This window comes from Aquarana catesbeiana, linkage group LG07 (genome assembly GCF_042186555.1).
Source record: "Aquarana catesbeiana isolate 2022-GZ linkage group LG07, ASM4218655v1, whole genome shotgun sequence".
NCBI classification, from domain to species: Eukaryota; Metazoa; Chordata; class Amphibia; order Anura; family Ranidae; genus Aquarana; species Aquarana catesbeiana.
In genome coordinates, this window is record NC_133330.1 from 334,177,360 (window position 1) to 334,193,151 (window position 15,792).

Sequence of the window (15,792 nt, forward strand, 5' to 3'; positions counted from 1 at the left end):
TAATAATAATAATAATAATACCTTTTTATTATTATTAATTATTATTAATTTGTTCCATTCCGTTTGTTTAGATGCAGCATTCGCTATTTCAGATAATTTGTAACTTCAGACAAATATTTGTATTCGTTACGTTCACTAACAGCCAAATTTGAAAGGAAATTCCAACATTTAATAGTTAGTTATTATTTCGAATTTTACTGATTTTCTTTCTTTTTTCAGATTTTCGAATTTTTGGAATTCGGAAATTTGGAATCCGGAAATGTGAAAATGCAGAAATGTGAAAATCCGGAAATTCGAAAATTTAAAAATCTTAATTTTCGAATTCCGAAAAAAGAAAAAAAAATTAATGAAACTAAAACGAACAAATTTTTTATCATAACATCATCCCCTTGTCTAAGCTCCACGTGGGGAGGTGCTGAAGGAACATTGTGAGGTAAATACAAAAAACCAAGAGAGCGCTGGCCTACCTCCAGACACCATCACTTAGCCCTGATTGGGAAAAATCCAACATTTAATCACTCACATCAAACTCCTTGGTGAGCGCGGAATCCAGCTGATGGTGCATCGATAGGAGTTCCTTGGTGATAAGCTGCAGATTGGCCACTGAGCTTTCCGCCAGCATCACCAGAACCTCGTATGCCGCCAGACGACTGCTTACAGAACTGCACCTTGAACACAGGAGGAGACTGACAGGGATAACTAGACAGTAGGAGCTGCAAGGCGGAAGTTTACATAAGAGCTTCTTAGGATAAAAAAAAAAAAAATTGAATTACATTTTTCTCCTCGTATCTGGTTGGTCCATTTGATGGATTTTGCAGGCCTCAAAAAGACATTTTGATCATTTACATTAGTTCCCTATAAATTCCGTATGAACTGTGGTGGTAGGCATCATGACCCCTGATGATGCCACATGACGAAACGTGTTGGCCGGAGCTAGGAAGTACGACATTGCGCATGCGCTACCCCACCGCGGCCATTTTGGAAACTGGCAGACTCTACGTATACAGAGCTCTGTATTGGCGCAATGTTTATACTTTTAAATAAACAAGTACTTTTATGCGGGCTTCACTATGGTCGGCTTCTCTTTTTTGTTCCATACTTTGGAGTGATAACGATTAGTGGATTGGAGGTGGTGTCCTTTTGGCTGAGACGATCCCCTTGGCTTGATTGGCTTTACTAAGGCTCATTCTGACCAATTGATTGCGGTCAATTGCTTTTGGTAAGCCTCAATTTTTATCATACTAGGGTGCCATGACACCTCTTTCTCCCACTGGGGTCATTTGGATACTTTCTCACCGACTACTCTGGAGACACTCCTCTATCCATTGGATGAACCATTATCTTGGGAGCTTCTCATTTCATGTTTTTCACTCGTGTTTTATGGACTTTTATAATTTATGCACTAGCACTTTATTGATTTGAGTTAAGCTATTTATATTTACCTGTATATATTAGATATTTTCTATATATAAATTATTCTGCCCTTGCAACAGCTTCCTATCTTTCGTTGTAAAAAGGACTCTGACAGAAGGTGCAAAGTGTTGTGATGGAGAGCTGAACTAATTACAGACACCAGTGGGAGGAATAGTCCCCCATCATTGGTGACAATGGGCAAAAGGGTGCCCCATCATTGGTGTCAGTGGGAGAATTAGTTCCCCATCTCTGATATCAGACGGAGGAATAGTGCCCCATTGTTGGTGTCAGTGGGAGGAATAGTGCCCCATTGTTGGTGTCAGTGGGAGGAATAGCGCCCCATTGTTGGTGTCAGTGGGAGGAATAGCGCCCCATTGTTGGTGTCAGTGGGAGGAATAGCGCCCCATTGTTGGTGTCAATGGGAGGAATAGCGCCCCATCGTTGGCCTCAGTGGGAGGAATAGCGCCCCATTGTTGGCCTCAGTGGGAGGAATAGCGCCCCATCGTTGGCCTCAGTGGGAGGAATAGCGCCCCATTGTTGGCCTCAGTGGGAGGAATAGCGCCCCATCGTTGGCCTCAGTGGGAGGAATAGTGCCCCATCGTTGGCCTCAGTGGGAGGAATAGCGCCCCATCGTTGGCCTCAGTGGGAGGAATAGTGCCCCATCGTTGGCCTCAGTGGGAGGAATAGTGCCCCATCGTTGGCCTCAGTGGGAGGAATAGTGCCCCATCGTTGGCCTCAGTGGGAGGAATAGTGCCCCATCGTTGGCCTCAGTGGGAGGAATAGTGCCCCATCGTTGGCCTCAGTGGGAGGAATAGTGCCCCATCGTTGGCCTCAGTGGGAGGAATAGTGCCCCATCGTTGGCCTCAGTGGGAGGAATAGTGCCCCATCGTTGGCCTCAGAGAGGAATAGTGTCCCATCGTTGGCGTCAGTGAGAGGAATAGTGCCCCGTCATTGGCGTCAGTACCCTGTCGTTGGCGTCAGTGGGAGGAATAGTGCCTCATCGTTGGCCTCAGAGGGAGGAATAGTGCCCCATCGTTGGCCTCAGAGGGAGGAATAGTGCCCCGTCTGATGTCAGTGGGAGGAATAGTGCTTAAAGCGGAGTTCCGCTTTTCGGAACCCTCCAGTGTCACATTTGGCACCTTTCAGGGGGGAGGGGGGTGCAGATAACTGTCTAAGACAGGTATTTGCACCCACTTCCGGCATAGACTCCCATGGGAGTCTACGCCTCTTCCCGTCCCGACCGCGCTGTCTGCTGGGAAACACACAGCTCCCAGGAGAGAGCGGGGACCACTTACGATGCGCAGCGCGACTCGTGCTTGCGCAGTAGGGAACCGGGAAGTGAAGCCGCAACGCTTCACTTCCTGATTCCCCCACCTAGGATGGCGGCGGCAGCTGCCGAGAACCGAGCGGGTTCTCGGCGTCGCCTGCCGACATCGCTGGACCCTGGGACAGGTAAGTGGCCATGTATTAAAAGTCAGCAGCTGCAGTATTTGTAGCTGCTGGCTTTTAATATTTTTTTTTTTGGCGGTGTGGGTGGACCCCCGCTTTAAAGCGCCCGATAAAGGCAAGCAAAGGGCCACAGTTTGGAGACCCCTGACATACACTATACTATAGAGGAGAGGTGGGGGAAGAGGGCTTTCAGGGAAGATTTCACAGATAAAATCTTGGCAGATGAAGACTAGAACAGTAGCGAGCTTTGTGCAGGACACACACAGTACATACTGGAAGGAATCATTGACCTGGCTGGGTTCTGCCATCTTACTTTGGGTGGAAGTCCTGCTGGCTGAGCGCCGCGCTGCCAGCTGGTGAATGACTGTTCAAGATGATCCTGGAGGCTCGGAACAGGAAGTCATCCAGGAGCTGTTTAATCAGAGAGGGTCCTGTACAATGAGAACACAGTAACATGGACAGGACATGATTCAGAAAGGGATTATGTGATATCTGAGGACTACCAGGGTTAACAGACAAGCCAAGAGGGGGGTGCACACTCACCGAGCATTTCCTTCTCTGCGCCGCACAGAAACAGCAGCGTCTTTATAAGCCGGAGGTGACCGGCCAGCCACACGTTGTCCGCCTCGCTGGTCTCACACTCCGATGTGCGGTTCGGCTCAAAATTATCCAACCACATGATCTCATCTTCCAGCATGGTTGCCGGGCTAATGCTTTGCTGCTCCATCTCTGTTGCTGTGTGGGGACAATACAGGAAAACATATCAGGGTGGAAACGCGAGACCACTGGTTTGCACTTGGGTCAACATTACAGTCTGTAAGGAAAAAGGAGTGTGCTAAACACATAATAGACTGTATAGCTAATATAGAATGTTTGCAATGTCCATTCAAATGCAGTAATTCACTTCTGACTAGGGTGGCACCGATACTAGTATCAGTATCAGTGCCAATACCAAGCATTTGCACACATACAAATGCTCCGATACTTGACCCAATACCTGCTTCCTCAGCGTAGCAGGGGGGCCGGGCAGCCTCACAGATGATCGGTGCAGGCAGTTAAAAGCACCGATATACCTTTTAATAAAGCAGCTGACAGCCGCTTCTCCTCCTCTCCCCTCTGTGGCTGTCAGCTGCTTTATTAAAAGGTATACAGGGAGATCGATGCTTGTAGCTGCCCGCACTGATCGCACCGACTGTCCCGTGTGTCCTCCTCCAGGTCCTCCTCCGGCTCCCCGAGTCTGCACTGATGCTCCTCCGGTCCCCCTCTGTGCTCCTCCCGTCCCCCTCTGTGCTCCCCCTCCGTGCTCCTCCCGTCCCCCTCTGTGCTCCCCCTCCGTGCTCCTCCCGTCCCCCTCTGTGCTCCCCCTCCGTGCTCCTCCCGTCCTCCTCTGTGCTCCCCCTCCGTGCTCCTCCCGTCCCCCTCTGTGCTCCCCCTCCGTGCTCCTCCCGTCCCCCTCTGTGCTCCCCCTCCGTGCTCCCCCAGTCCCCCCTCCGTGCTCCTCCAGTCCCCCCTCTGTGCTCCTCCAGTCCCCCCTCCGTGCTCCTCCAGCCCCCCCTCCGTGCTCCTCCAGTCCCCCCTCCGTGCTCCTCCAGTCCCCCCTCTGTGCTCCTCCAGTCCCCCCTCCCTGCTCCCCCTCCGTGCTCCTCCAGTCCCCCCTCTGTGCTGCTCCTTGTCCCGGATCTGTCAGGATGGAGAGTGGAGGAAGGAGCTGGTAAATATGTCATTTACTGGCTCCTTCCTTTTCTGAATGCACAGAGTCAGTGATCACCGACTGTCCATTCATAACTGAGCATTGTAAACTGTGTTTATGATGCTTCAGTTTATGAATGGAGAGGAGCCTCTGTCTGCTGTTCATTTATCTTCAGTGCAGCTGAGGCTGCAGAGAAAGGGACTGGGGACTCTGTATAAACAGAAAAGTCAGTGCTACTACCCATACACCACAAAGATAGCAGAGCTCCCAGGTGCTCGATCCACAGTCGCTGGCTGAGTAAAGTAGAAAAAATGATCCGCACTCCGGTTGTTGCTCTTAAAAATTTCTTCATTTTATTGAATAGCCACGGTGAATTAACGCAGATTAAGTCAGTTGATGTGTTTTAGCCTATAAGGCCTTAGTCATATTATGACTAAGGCCTTATAGGCTGAAACTCATCAACTGACTTAATCTGTGTTTGTTCACTGTGGCTATTCAATAAAATGAAGACATTTTAAGAGCAACAACCGGAGTGCGGATCATTTTTTCTACATTACTGGGGAATCTGTGTCCTCAGTACCTTTCTCTGTCTCAAAGACGAGGTGTCAGGGGTCTGTTTAGACCCCTGATATCTCACTAAAGCTCCACAACAGGGCTGATAAAAAATAAACAAGTAAATAAAGAATTGTAATAAATATTTAAAAGGTTAAAATGTAAAAATAAAAAATAAAAAAAAAAACACTGACACCGATATACACTGATATATGTTACTTTTTTTAATTACCCGTTTGCTAATTAAAATGACAGCTATGCCTTTATAAAAGATTTGACTTACTCGTCAAGTCATCTAGTAGCTGACATCTCAGATCAAAATATTCTGTACACTGGGCCAACAATCTGAAATACACAATACGGTATATACAGGATACAATTAATAAAGCTGTGAGATATAAAAGCAATGTTCATTTACAGGAAAGATAGTAATTCTTGGGGTACTAAGCTTACCCAGAAGCGGAGCAGGTCTTAAATTGTTACTACACAAACTAGGAATAGATACATTTGAAAAGTTCATTATTCTAAAGCAACCCACCTATTGTGTTTATTTCATACTTATCTGTCCATTGGTGGCTCTGAATGCAGCTAGAGCCCATTGTCAGTGCTGCATTGCAAAACTCAGAGACTCTGAATGCAAAGATTGCCCTAATGTACCGTATATACTCGAGTATAAGCCAAGTTTTTCAGCACATTTTTTTGTGCCGAAAGTCCCCCCCTCGGCTTATACTCGAGTCAAGCACTTTTCTGGTGCAAAGAATTACATTTTCCGAACCGACTTTGGGGCCCCGTATCTCGGGACCACTTGGTGCTAGGAATCCCATATGTTGGGGATATATTGTAGTGCTAGTTCCACTGGGTTTGCACACCAAATCTGGGGTTCCTAGCACCAAGTGGCTCCGAGATACGGGGCCCCAAAGTCGGTTCGGAAAATGTCATTCTCTGCTGCTGAAGTGCTTGACATTTTCAGGAACAGAATTTGGGGCCCCATATCTCAGGGCTACTTAGTGCTAGGAACCCCAGCTTTGGATATGTTGTAGTGTTAGTTCCACTGGGTTTGCATACCAAATTTGGGGTTCCTAGCACCAAGTGGTTCCGAGATATGTAAATTCAGTCAACTGTGTCCATCTGCAGCAATGTCGTTTCGGGACCCTTTAGGTCCAGAGACCCCAAGTTTTGGCTGCAGCTAGGGGGCATCTAGGAACCCTTAACTACCGAGTTTGAAGTTTGGGGGACCTATGGCTGCAAATGGGCACAGTGAGGCTGCAAATGGGCATTGTTGACCCTCTTTTCCACTTACAGTAGCTGCTGCATTTTGCATCCTAGGCTTATACTCGAGTCAATAAGTTTTCCCAGTTTTTTGGGTCGGCTTGTACTCGAGTATATACGGTACTGAAAACCAGACTCTGCTATTGTTCCTAACACCCATTTTGCCAATCAATCACTTTTGTTCCCGGGATCAGCAGTGTGCACAAAAAAAACATGCACTTGTACAAACAAAAAAGAGAACATTTTTATAAAAGAGGCCAACATTACTGCAGCTGAAATGCAACTGGAGTCAGGAGTACAAATACAGCAATTGAGCAAAATATCGACACTTCAGATTATTATTTTTTTTGGTGGCAGCTACTATATGCAATACCTACACTGACCTGAGATAAAATCTGAAGATTATGCTGTTTATGCTCTACCTTATTATACCTTTGCCTGTTTCCTCCAACCCCCCCCCCCCCCCAACACACTTCCTGTTTTCATGACAAACCGTATTTTAAATGCAGTGATGTAATCACAGGGTTTCTGTGCTTCTCCGAGCGAGTTAGGTGAATCATGGCTGAGGGGGGGGGGGGGGGGGGGCTAACGGTGCTGTACGATGCCTTGAAAAACATTCATACCCCTGCGTTCCACATTTTGTCATGTTACAACCAAAAACATACATTTATTTTATTGGGATTGGCATAAATGGTTGGATAAATGTTTCACAAATAAATACCGTATATACTTAAGTATAAGCCGAGTTTTTCAGCACATTTTTTGTGCAGAAAAAAAGCCCTCCTACTCGAGTCTCCCTGCCGCCTCATGCGTCTGATCTCCCGGCGCTGTGACTCGCAGTCTAGTCGGCGGCCGTCCAGTGTAACACAGCCCCGCCTCCTCCTGGTCCGTGATAGGCGGAACACTGACTCACTGCTGGGAAACTGAATCAGTGTTCCGTCATGGACAAGGAGGAGGCGGGGCTTTGTTATACTGGACGGCCGCCGACTAGACTGACTGCATGTCACAGCGCCGGTGTTCTGGAGATCAAGGTACATGAGGCTGCAGATGGACACAGTGAGTAGTATATTGGTACTACTATATTAAATAAACTTTCACCTTTTTTATTTTGCTAGATAAATAAATACAGGCAGTCCCCGAGTTACGAACGACTCCTACTTACGAATGGCCTCAAATGCCAGCCACTTGTGCTTAACGCTGGTCCTGGATACCTTTCGAGCACTTCCAAACACATCCCACACTGCCGTACTATGCCCCAGATAACATAACAAGCGCCCGGAACATCCCACATCCATGCACAGGCGGCAGTTACACTTACGAACGCAGTGTTCCGACCGGAAGTTATACTTACTAATGCAGTGTTGCGACTTACGAACAACTTCGACTTACGAACAAACCTATAGTCCCTATTGTGTTCGTAACTCGGGGACTTCCTGTAGTGTCACACTGTCTTTAAAGTGCAGCTGAAGTTAATGTGGTTTCTAGAGCTCTTGCAATATTGTGTGTGCAAATGGGACTATCATGAATGCTTGTGGATCGTGGACCCTCCATGTAGTCTGACTTTTGGGTGGATGTCTTTGAAGCGTGCACACATGCAGCTACAGCTGACCACCTAGTACAGGGAAACATAAGGGACAAGTGTCTAGAAAGCACAGAATACTGGACTGAAGCATGCTGGGAAAGTTTGTATGAAGCATGCTGGGAAACTGTATCAGTGTTCCGTCTATCACGGACGAGGAGGAGGCGGAGCTTTGTTTCAATGGACAACAGACTGCATGACACAGCGGGAGACACCCGCTGTTTTAGTTATCACAGGTACAGCTGCAGAGGCACAGTGAGGCTGCAGATGGGCATTGTTTACCCAGTAGCTGCTGCATTTCTCACCCCAGGCTTATACTCGAGTCAATAAGTTTTCCAAGTTTTTTGTGGTAAAATTAGGTGCCTTGGCTTATATTCAGGTCTATACGGCAGGGATCCTCAAACTACGGCCCTCCAGCTGTTGCAGAACTACACATCCCATGAGGCATTGTAAAACTCTGACATTCACAGACATGACTAGGCATGATGGGAATTGTAGTTCCTGAACACCTGGAGGGCCATAGTTTAAAGACCCCTGATATACGGTATGTGAAAAGTGTGGGGGGTACATTTGTATGGCGCCCCCCGGAGTCAATACTTTGTAGAACCGCCTTTCTCTGCAATTACAGCTGCAAGTCTTTTTGGGGATGTCTCTACCAGCTTTGCACATCTAGAGAGGGACATTTTTGCCCATTCTTCTTCTTTGCAAAATAGCTCAAGCTCTGACAGATTGGATGGAGAGCGTCTGTGAACAGCAATGTTCAAGTCTTGCCACTGATTCTCAATTGAATTTAGGTCTGGACTTTGACTGGGCCATTCTAACACATGAATATGCTTTGATCTAAACCATTCCATTGTAGCTCTGGCTGTATGTTTAGGGTTGTTGTCCTGCTGGAAGGTGAACCTCCACCCCAGTCTCAAGTCTTTTGCAGACTCTAACAGGTTTTCTTAGAAGATTGTCCTGTATTTGGCTCCATCCATCTTCCCATCAACTCTGACCGGCTTCCCTGTCCCTGCTGAGGAAAAACATTCCCACAACATGATGCTGCCACCACCATGTTTCACGGTGGGGATGGTGTGTTCAGGGTGATGTGCAGTGTTAGTTTTCCGCCACACATAGCGTTTTGCTTTTAGAACAACAAGTAAACTTTTCGTCTCATCTGACCAGAGCACCTTCTTCCACATGTTTGCTGTGTCCCCCACATGGCTTCTCGCAAACTGCAAACAGGACTTCTTATGACTTTATTTCAACAATGTCTTTCTTCTTGTCACTCTTCCATAAAGGGCAGATTTGTGGAGAACACAACTAATAGTTGTCCTGTGGACAGATTCTCCCACCTGAGCTGTGGATCTCTGCAGCTCCTCCAGAGTTACCATGGACCTCTTGGCTCTTCTCTGATGAATGCTCTCCTTGCCCGGCCGGTCAGTTTAGGTGGACGGCCATGTCTTGGTAGGTTTGCAGTTGTGCCATACTCTTTCCATTTTCGGATGATGGATTGAATGAGCTCCGTGAGATGTTCAAAGCTTTGGATATTTTTTTTATAACCTAACCCTGCTTTAACCACTTCCGGACTGCCCACCACACATATACTGCGGCAGAGCAACCCGGCTGAGTGAACCGATGTACCCGTCAGTCTGGACTTTTTTAGTCTTTAGGTTTTAAGTTTTATATGTTTTGATCGCCTTCTCCCTGACCATCAACTTGTGGTGTTTCTATAGTAATTTGGGTTTTGCGCCTGTTACTTGTCTGTAAAGTGTTACTGTGCATGTGATCATCACAGGGCAATCAGCACTGTCCAGACAGAGGGTCAGGGGTCCTGAAGCCTCATAGGACAGTCAGAGAAGAATGTAAACTCCTCCTACAAGCTTTAACCAGTGCTCGGCCAGACACTGATATATGTCACAAGACTACTATATACTGCTAAGAAAAGATATTTAGCAGTTTATATATTTACTAAAATAAATGCATTTCCATGTTGTGTGTACTGTGGGAGACCAGATATAGTAAATGCAGGGTCCTGGGCTTAGTAACATGCTTAGTAAGTGGGCTTTAATGCTGCGGAGAACACCCAAGTCCTACCTCTGGTTGATGCCTCTCATGATGCTGGTCGGTGACCACAGTGGCAGCTGTGCAGACAAGACGACCCCCAGCAGGAAGAGGTTGGGCTTCTGTACATCAGGGTAGGCGGATGTGTCTGTCTGGCTCAGTGTGTACAGTTGGTCGCAGGCAACACGGCGGATCTATAGAAACAGAGGCACGTAAATAATGAATGCTGCGTGCACAGAGAAACTCTGAGCCAAAAGAAAAATCATCACACTCATTGCAGCTCACCTCTGCACTGGGGGAGCCCAGGAGAATATCGATTACGAAATCAGCAACAGAAGGCAAATTATAGAAAGAACCTGCAAAGAAATAATCAGATTAAATGCAAGAAACCTGCTTTAAATTCCAATAAATACTTGCAGATTCTCGAGAAAGCTGAAGTGATTAATGTATGCTTGGAATATGTTCACTTGTACCCTTCTCCCCGCTGGGAGGGGGCAATAGGAACACTCAGGAGGGTAGGAAGGGACCAGCAAGCTTCAATGCTTACATGAAGTTTCAAAAATGTAGGTGTGAGAAAGGGTAGGAAGATGCTGGAGTCTGCATGTGCAACCTCTGGGTGCCTGCACTTTATGCCTGCAGCAGTTTTGCTCCCCCCCCCGGGGACAGTCTCTTAAGATAAAGCAGATCCCCCCCTCCCTTCCTATGCAGAGCGCTATTGCCCACAAGGGGAAGCGCAAATATCCTCTGGCTTTCTGCTTAGTGTCCATCTTCCTTGGGGAGAACAGGCTTACCGCCTCTGGCTCACAACAAAGCTAAACTAGCCTTACATTTCCAGCAACAAAGGAACAGGAGGCCAATTTAAAATGGACAGCAGATATCACTCTCCGTATTAGGTAACACCGCAGCCCACTTTTTACATCTTATTCTAAAAATTTAGACCCTGAAGAATAAAATGGAGGTAGTTGCAATTTTGTCACATGAACCCATATTTTTGGTATAAAAAAAACTTACTTAATTTTAGTACACACAAATGTAACTATCAAGTTTTTAGGTGAAATACAAAAAAAGAGGTTGTGTTGAGTAAATAGATACTCAGCAAAATGGTGGCAATGTTTGGCACCCAAAATTTCCCATTTATTTCCGCAAATTCCCCAAATTTCCCATGCTTTAAAGTGTTTTTTTTTTTCCATTTAAAGTGACACTAAAGGTTCGTTTAAAAAAAAAAAAACAACAAACATATCATACTTACCTCCACTGTGCAGCTCGTTTTGCACAGAGTGGCCCCGAAGCTGCTCTTCTGGGGTCCCCCGGCGGCTCCTCCCCACATCAGATAACCCCCTAGGAGAAGCGCTCTCCCGAGGGGGTTACCTTGCGGGTGCGCTCCCGAGTCCAGCATTCGACGTCCATAGAGGCCGAATGCAGGACTCAGCCCCGCCCCCCGGCGCTCTCGTCATTGGATTTGATTGACAGCAATGGGAGCCAATAGCTGCGCTGCTATCAATCTATCCAATCAAGAGCCGAGAACCCGAGAGACAGCGCGTCCCCACTGGGTTAAGTTCCAGGGCTCAGGTAAGTAAAATGGGGGGGGCTGAGGGGCCTGTCACTGACAGGTGTTTCATCCTATGCATGAAGGTGAAAAAACACGAACCTTTACAACCCCTTTAATGCACGCTATCTTCGGTAAGGGAATCAGTAAATAAAGCCTTGCGGCTTCACTTCCCAGCGCCCTATTGCACATGCGCGAGTCGTGCTGCGCAATGTGATTGGTCCCTGCTGTCTCTGGGACCCGTGTGTGTCTCAGCAGACAGCACGGGGGGACGGGAAGAGGCGTAGACTCCCATGGGAGTCTATGCCTGGAAGTGGGTGCAAATACCTGTCTTAGACAGGTATCTGCACCCCCCTCCCCCCTGAAAGGTGCCAAATGTGACACCTGAGGGGGGGGGGTTCCGAAAAGCGGAAGTTCCATTTTTGTGTGGAACTCCGCTTTAAGATAAAAAATCTTCTTTGTGCAGTGGCCCCCCTCAACCCCCCAATACTTACCCAAGTCCCCATCTCTATCCAGCAATGTTTAACGAGAACCTCGGTTGTCCAGGACTCTCCCTCCTGATTGGTTGAGACACAGCAGCAGGACCAAAGCCAGTGAGCCAATGAGGAGAGAGAGGGGATGGGGCCGAGCCGCGGCTCAGTGTTTGAATGGACACACAGAGCAGCAGCTCGGGGGCCCCTATAGCAAGCTGCTTGCTGTGGGGGGCACTCAGCAGGGAGGGAGGGGCCTGGAGCGCCGGCAAGGGATCCGAGAAGAAAAAAACTGCTCTGTACAAAACCACTGCACAGAGCAGGTAAGTATAACATGTTTTTTTTTTTATTTTTAAACAGACTTTAAAATAACTTTAACCACTTACCGACTGACCGCCGTTATACGTCGCTACTTTGACATAGAATACCGGAATTATGGCAGCAGATACCCCGGATTCAGCGCAAGATCACTTTTATCGGCGGCAGGAGAGGTGCCTCCTCCTCCCGCCGCGCTCCAGTCGTCTCCGCCGCTTACCGAAGCCCTTGGTCGTGGTGGAGACGATCTGATCTGCTCCCCTGAGAGGCTGGATGCAGAGTGAGTGAAAGATGGCCCCCACTCGGCTCCATACCATTGGATGGCGGAAGCGACGTCAAACGTCACTGGGCCCAATGGTCTTAAAGGGGAAAAAAAAATTATTGAAAAAAAAAAAACAACTTTTTTTTATTGCATGCAAGTGTAAACGTGAGTATTTTTTACCCCAGAACTCGCATTAAAGAGGCCCTCTCATGCTTTTTTTTGTAGAAGGAATAAAAGTGACGCAAAATTATTATTTTGTTAAATGGACAGTGTAAAAAAATAAATAAATAAATAAGAAAAAAAAAAAAAAAAAAAAAAAAAAAAAAAGAAAAATGTAAAGCGTCCCGCCGAGCTCGCGCGCAGAAGCAAACTCATACGTAAGTCGCGCCCGCATATGAAAATGGTGTTGAAACCACACATGTGAGGTATAACCGCAATCGTTAGAGCGAGAGCAATAATTCTAGCAACTCTGTGACTGTAAACAGGTAACCTGTAGAAATTTTTAAACGTCGCCAATGGGGATTTTTAAGTGCCAAAGTTTGTCGCCATTCCACGGGCGTGTGCAATTTTGAAGCATGACACGTTGGGTATCAATTTACTCGTCGTAACATTATCTTTCACAATATAGACAAAAATTGGGCTAACTTAACAGTTGTCTTATTTTTTTAATTAAAAAAAGTGCATTTGTTCCAAATAAATTGCGCTTGTAAGACAGCTGCGCAAATACAGTGTGACAAAGTATTGCAACAACCGCCATTTTATTCTTTAGGGTGTCTGAAAAAAATATGTAATGTTTGGGGGCGCCAAGTAATTTTCTTGCAAAAAAAAAAAAAAAAACAGATCTCAAAAAGAGGCTTGGTCCAGAAGTGGTTAAAAGCCCCTACAGGTCAACAGTTTAGACTTAATGCATAGTTAGGTAAGAATTACTACTCTCACACCGGTGTATGTGGCAATATCTAAAATGTGTAGCGCAATTAGTTTTTATACTCGGGCACCCCAACTATTAGAGCTCTAATTTATCTCCCCTGTAGCTAATGAAGCAAAAATCAAGCTCCATTAGCTGTTTTCCTGAGCCAAGAGAATGACAGCTCTGAACCAGGAAGTGCTTCATTCTGGTTCATTCACCGGAGGGAGGATCAGCTAACGGATGTTGGCTGAGCTCCACCCAATGACACCCCCTCAGGGCCCAGAGGTGGGACCACAGAGCAGACCTGCGGGCAGCATGTTACGTGGGTTGTGGAAGTGACTGGTGGCTTCATAGCCACTGGAATGAATTCCCCCTGAAAGCAGATGGCAGCTGGCTTGATGAAAGTACACACTGCCGTAGCAGCCAGGAGTGTATTTAAAAGCCCTCGATACCAGAATCAAATATACCGTATATGTTCGAGTATAGGCTGACCCGAATATAAGCCGAGGGACCTAATTTTACCACAAAAAACTGGAAAAAAAACGAATGGACTCGAGTATAAGCCTAGGGTGGGAAATGCAGCAGCTACTGGTAAATTTAAAAAATAAAAATAGATAAATAAAATAATAATAATCAGTGCCCATGAAATGCAGCCTGCCAGTGCCCATCATGTACAGCCTGCCAGAGCCCATCATGTACAGCCTGCCAGAGTCCATGACATGCAGCCTACCAGTGCCCATGACACGCAGCCTACCAGTGCCCATGACACGCAGCCTACCAGTGCCCATGACACGCAGCCTACCAGTGCCCATGACACGCAGCCTACCAGTGCCCATGACACGCAGCCTACCAGTGCCCATGACACGCAGCCTACCAGTGCCCATGACACGCAGCCTACCAGTGCCCATGACACGCAGCCTACCAGTGCCTGGTAATGAGATGTCACGCTGCGTGTCAGAGCTGGATCTGAATGGCAGTGCAGCGCGGTAACGATGTCCCGCCTCGTAGACCGCCTCTTATGATAGAGGGCACAGTGATTCCTAGCATTGGATCAGTGTGCCGTCTATCACAAGAGGCGGTCTACGAGGCGGGACATCGTTACAGCGGCTGCACGGCGATTCAGATCTCTGACACACAGCATGGGAGGGAGGGGAAACTGACAGGGACGCCGGGTGGATACATGTGTGGCACGGCCCCGCCCCTTTTTCTGCTCCATTTTCTTCTTAAGTGGGACATTCACTTGAGTATAAGCCGAGGGTGGGTGGGTGGTGGGGGGTTCAGCCTAAAAAATGTGCTGAAAAACTTATACTCGAGTATATACGGTAAATGGTGCTGGCACTAAAGAGGTTAACACTGACGGATCACCTGACTTGGTTATTCACCTGGAGATCCCCGCAGGTAAAAACATTAAACTTTTAAGCAGTGTAGGTGGGAATCAATTCCAAGAGCCCCAATGCAGTAAGGCCAGAGTGCTGAACCCCAATACCGAACATAAACATAAAACAAATAAAAGGTGTTATCTGACAATCTGTTATGCGGGAGCCGCCAATACATACCTAGCTGCTGGCTGCGCAGCTGCAGACAGGTCACCAGGAGGGACAAGGCTTCTCCAGCAATAATGGCATCTTTGGTGGAGACTGACTGCTGACGGACGCAGATCCAGGCGTGTAAGGACGTGGGCTCACCTTCACTTCCGGAACTACAATTACTTCCTGCAAAGAGAACAAGTCGCTGCTGCTGACTTCTAGCACAATTATACAGCTACAGAGAACCAAGCTCAATAGGACGAAAAAAAAAAACGAAGCAAAAAGTAACCGCCAATACTTGTAAACGTCGCTCATATGCAAGTAACAATCAGCACATCATAGTGTTATAACATGGAAATCTTTGTTATCGTGAAACAGCGGTCTCACACCTGAGCTGCTCAGTCTGCCCCGGAGTCCAGCAGGGAACAAGCTATTGTTGCTTTCTTTAATTGGTTGGTTGCTGCCGACGAGGTCCAGGCGGCCAGCTGCCGCTGCCCATGACAGCCTCATGAAACAGGCCACAGTACAGGTGAAATCATTGACTTCCATTGTCTGGAAAGACAGGAGGGAAAGACAACAGCAGGCACATTATTATATTACAGGAGGATGCTATAAAACAGCTAGATGAGTATTTCCCAAACTTTGGTCAATGTTCCTTCTCCCTTCATGACAATGCAGTGTCAGACTATTTCCTGCAAAATTAGGTGACCACGTCATGAAACAGAGAAATCATATGTTCCAAATAAAAGTTTCAATGTAATACAGAAT

The 15,792-nt window shown here is 47.1% G+C and overlaps 1 protein-coding gene across 7 annotated transcripts in view; it reads right to left on the minus strand.

The window, feature by feature from the left end:
- The window catches only part of USP24 (ubiquitin specific peptidase 24), a 225,004-nt gene that overhangs the window by 53,635 nt on the left and 155,577 nt on the right, over positions 1-15,792 (minus strand). For 5 of the 7 annotated variants that reach the window (XM_073593889.1, XM_073593888.1, XM_073593886.1 and 2 more), the window contains exons 34-41: positions 15,414-15,576; positions 15,055-15,210; positions 10,284-10,354; positions 10,032-10,192; positions 5,388-5,449; positions 3,406-3,597; positions 3,176-3,293; positions 524-686 (exon numbers count right to left, since the gene is read on the minus strand). In XM_073593889.1, coding sequence (XP_073449990.1) covers positions 524-686; positions 3,176-3,293; positions 3,406-3,597; positions 5,388-5,449; positions 10,032-10,192; positions 10,284-10,354; positions 15,055-15,210; positions 15,414-15,576 — 1,086 coding nt within the window. The remainder of the gene's footprint in view (positions 1-523; positions 687-3,175; positions 3,294-3,405; positions 3,598-5,387; positions 5,450-10,031; positions 10,193-10,283; positions 10,355-15,054; positions 15,211-15,413; positions 15,577-15,792) is intronic. The other 2 variants (XM_073593890.1, XM_073593887.1) reach the window with 1 other exon arrangement.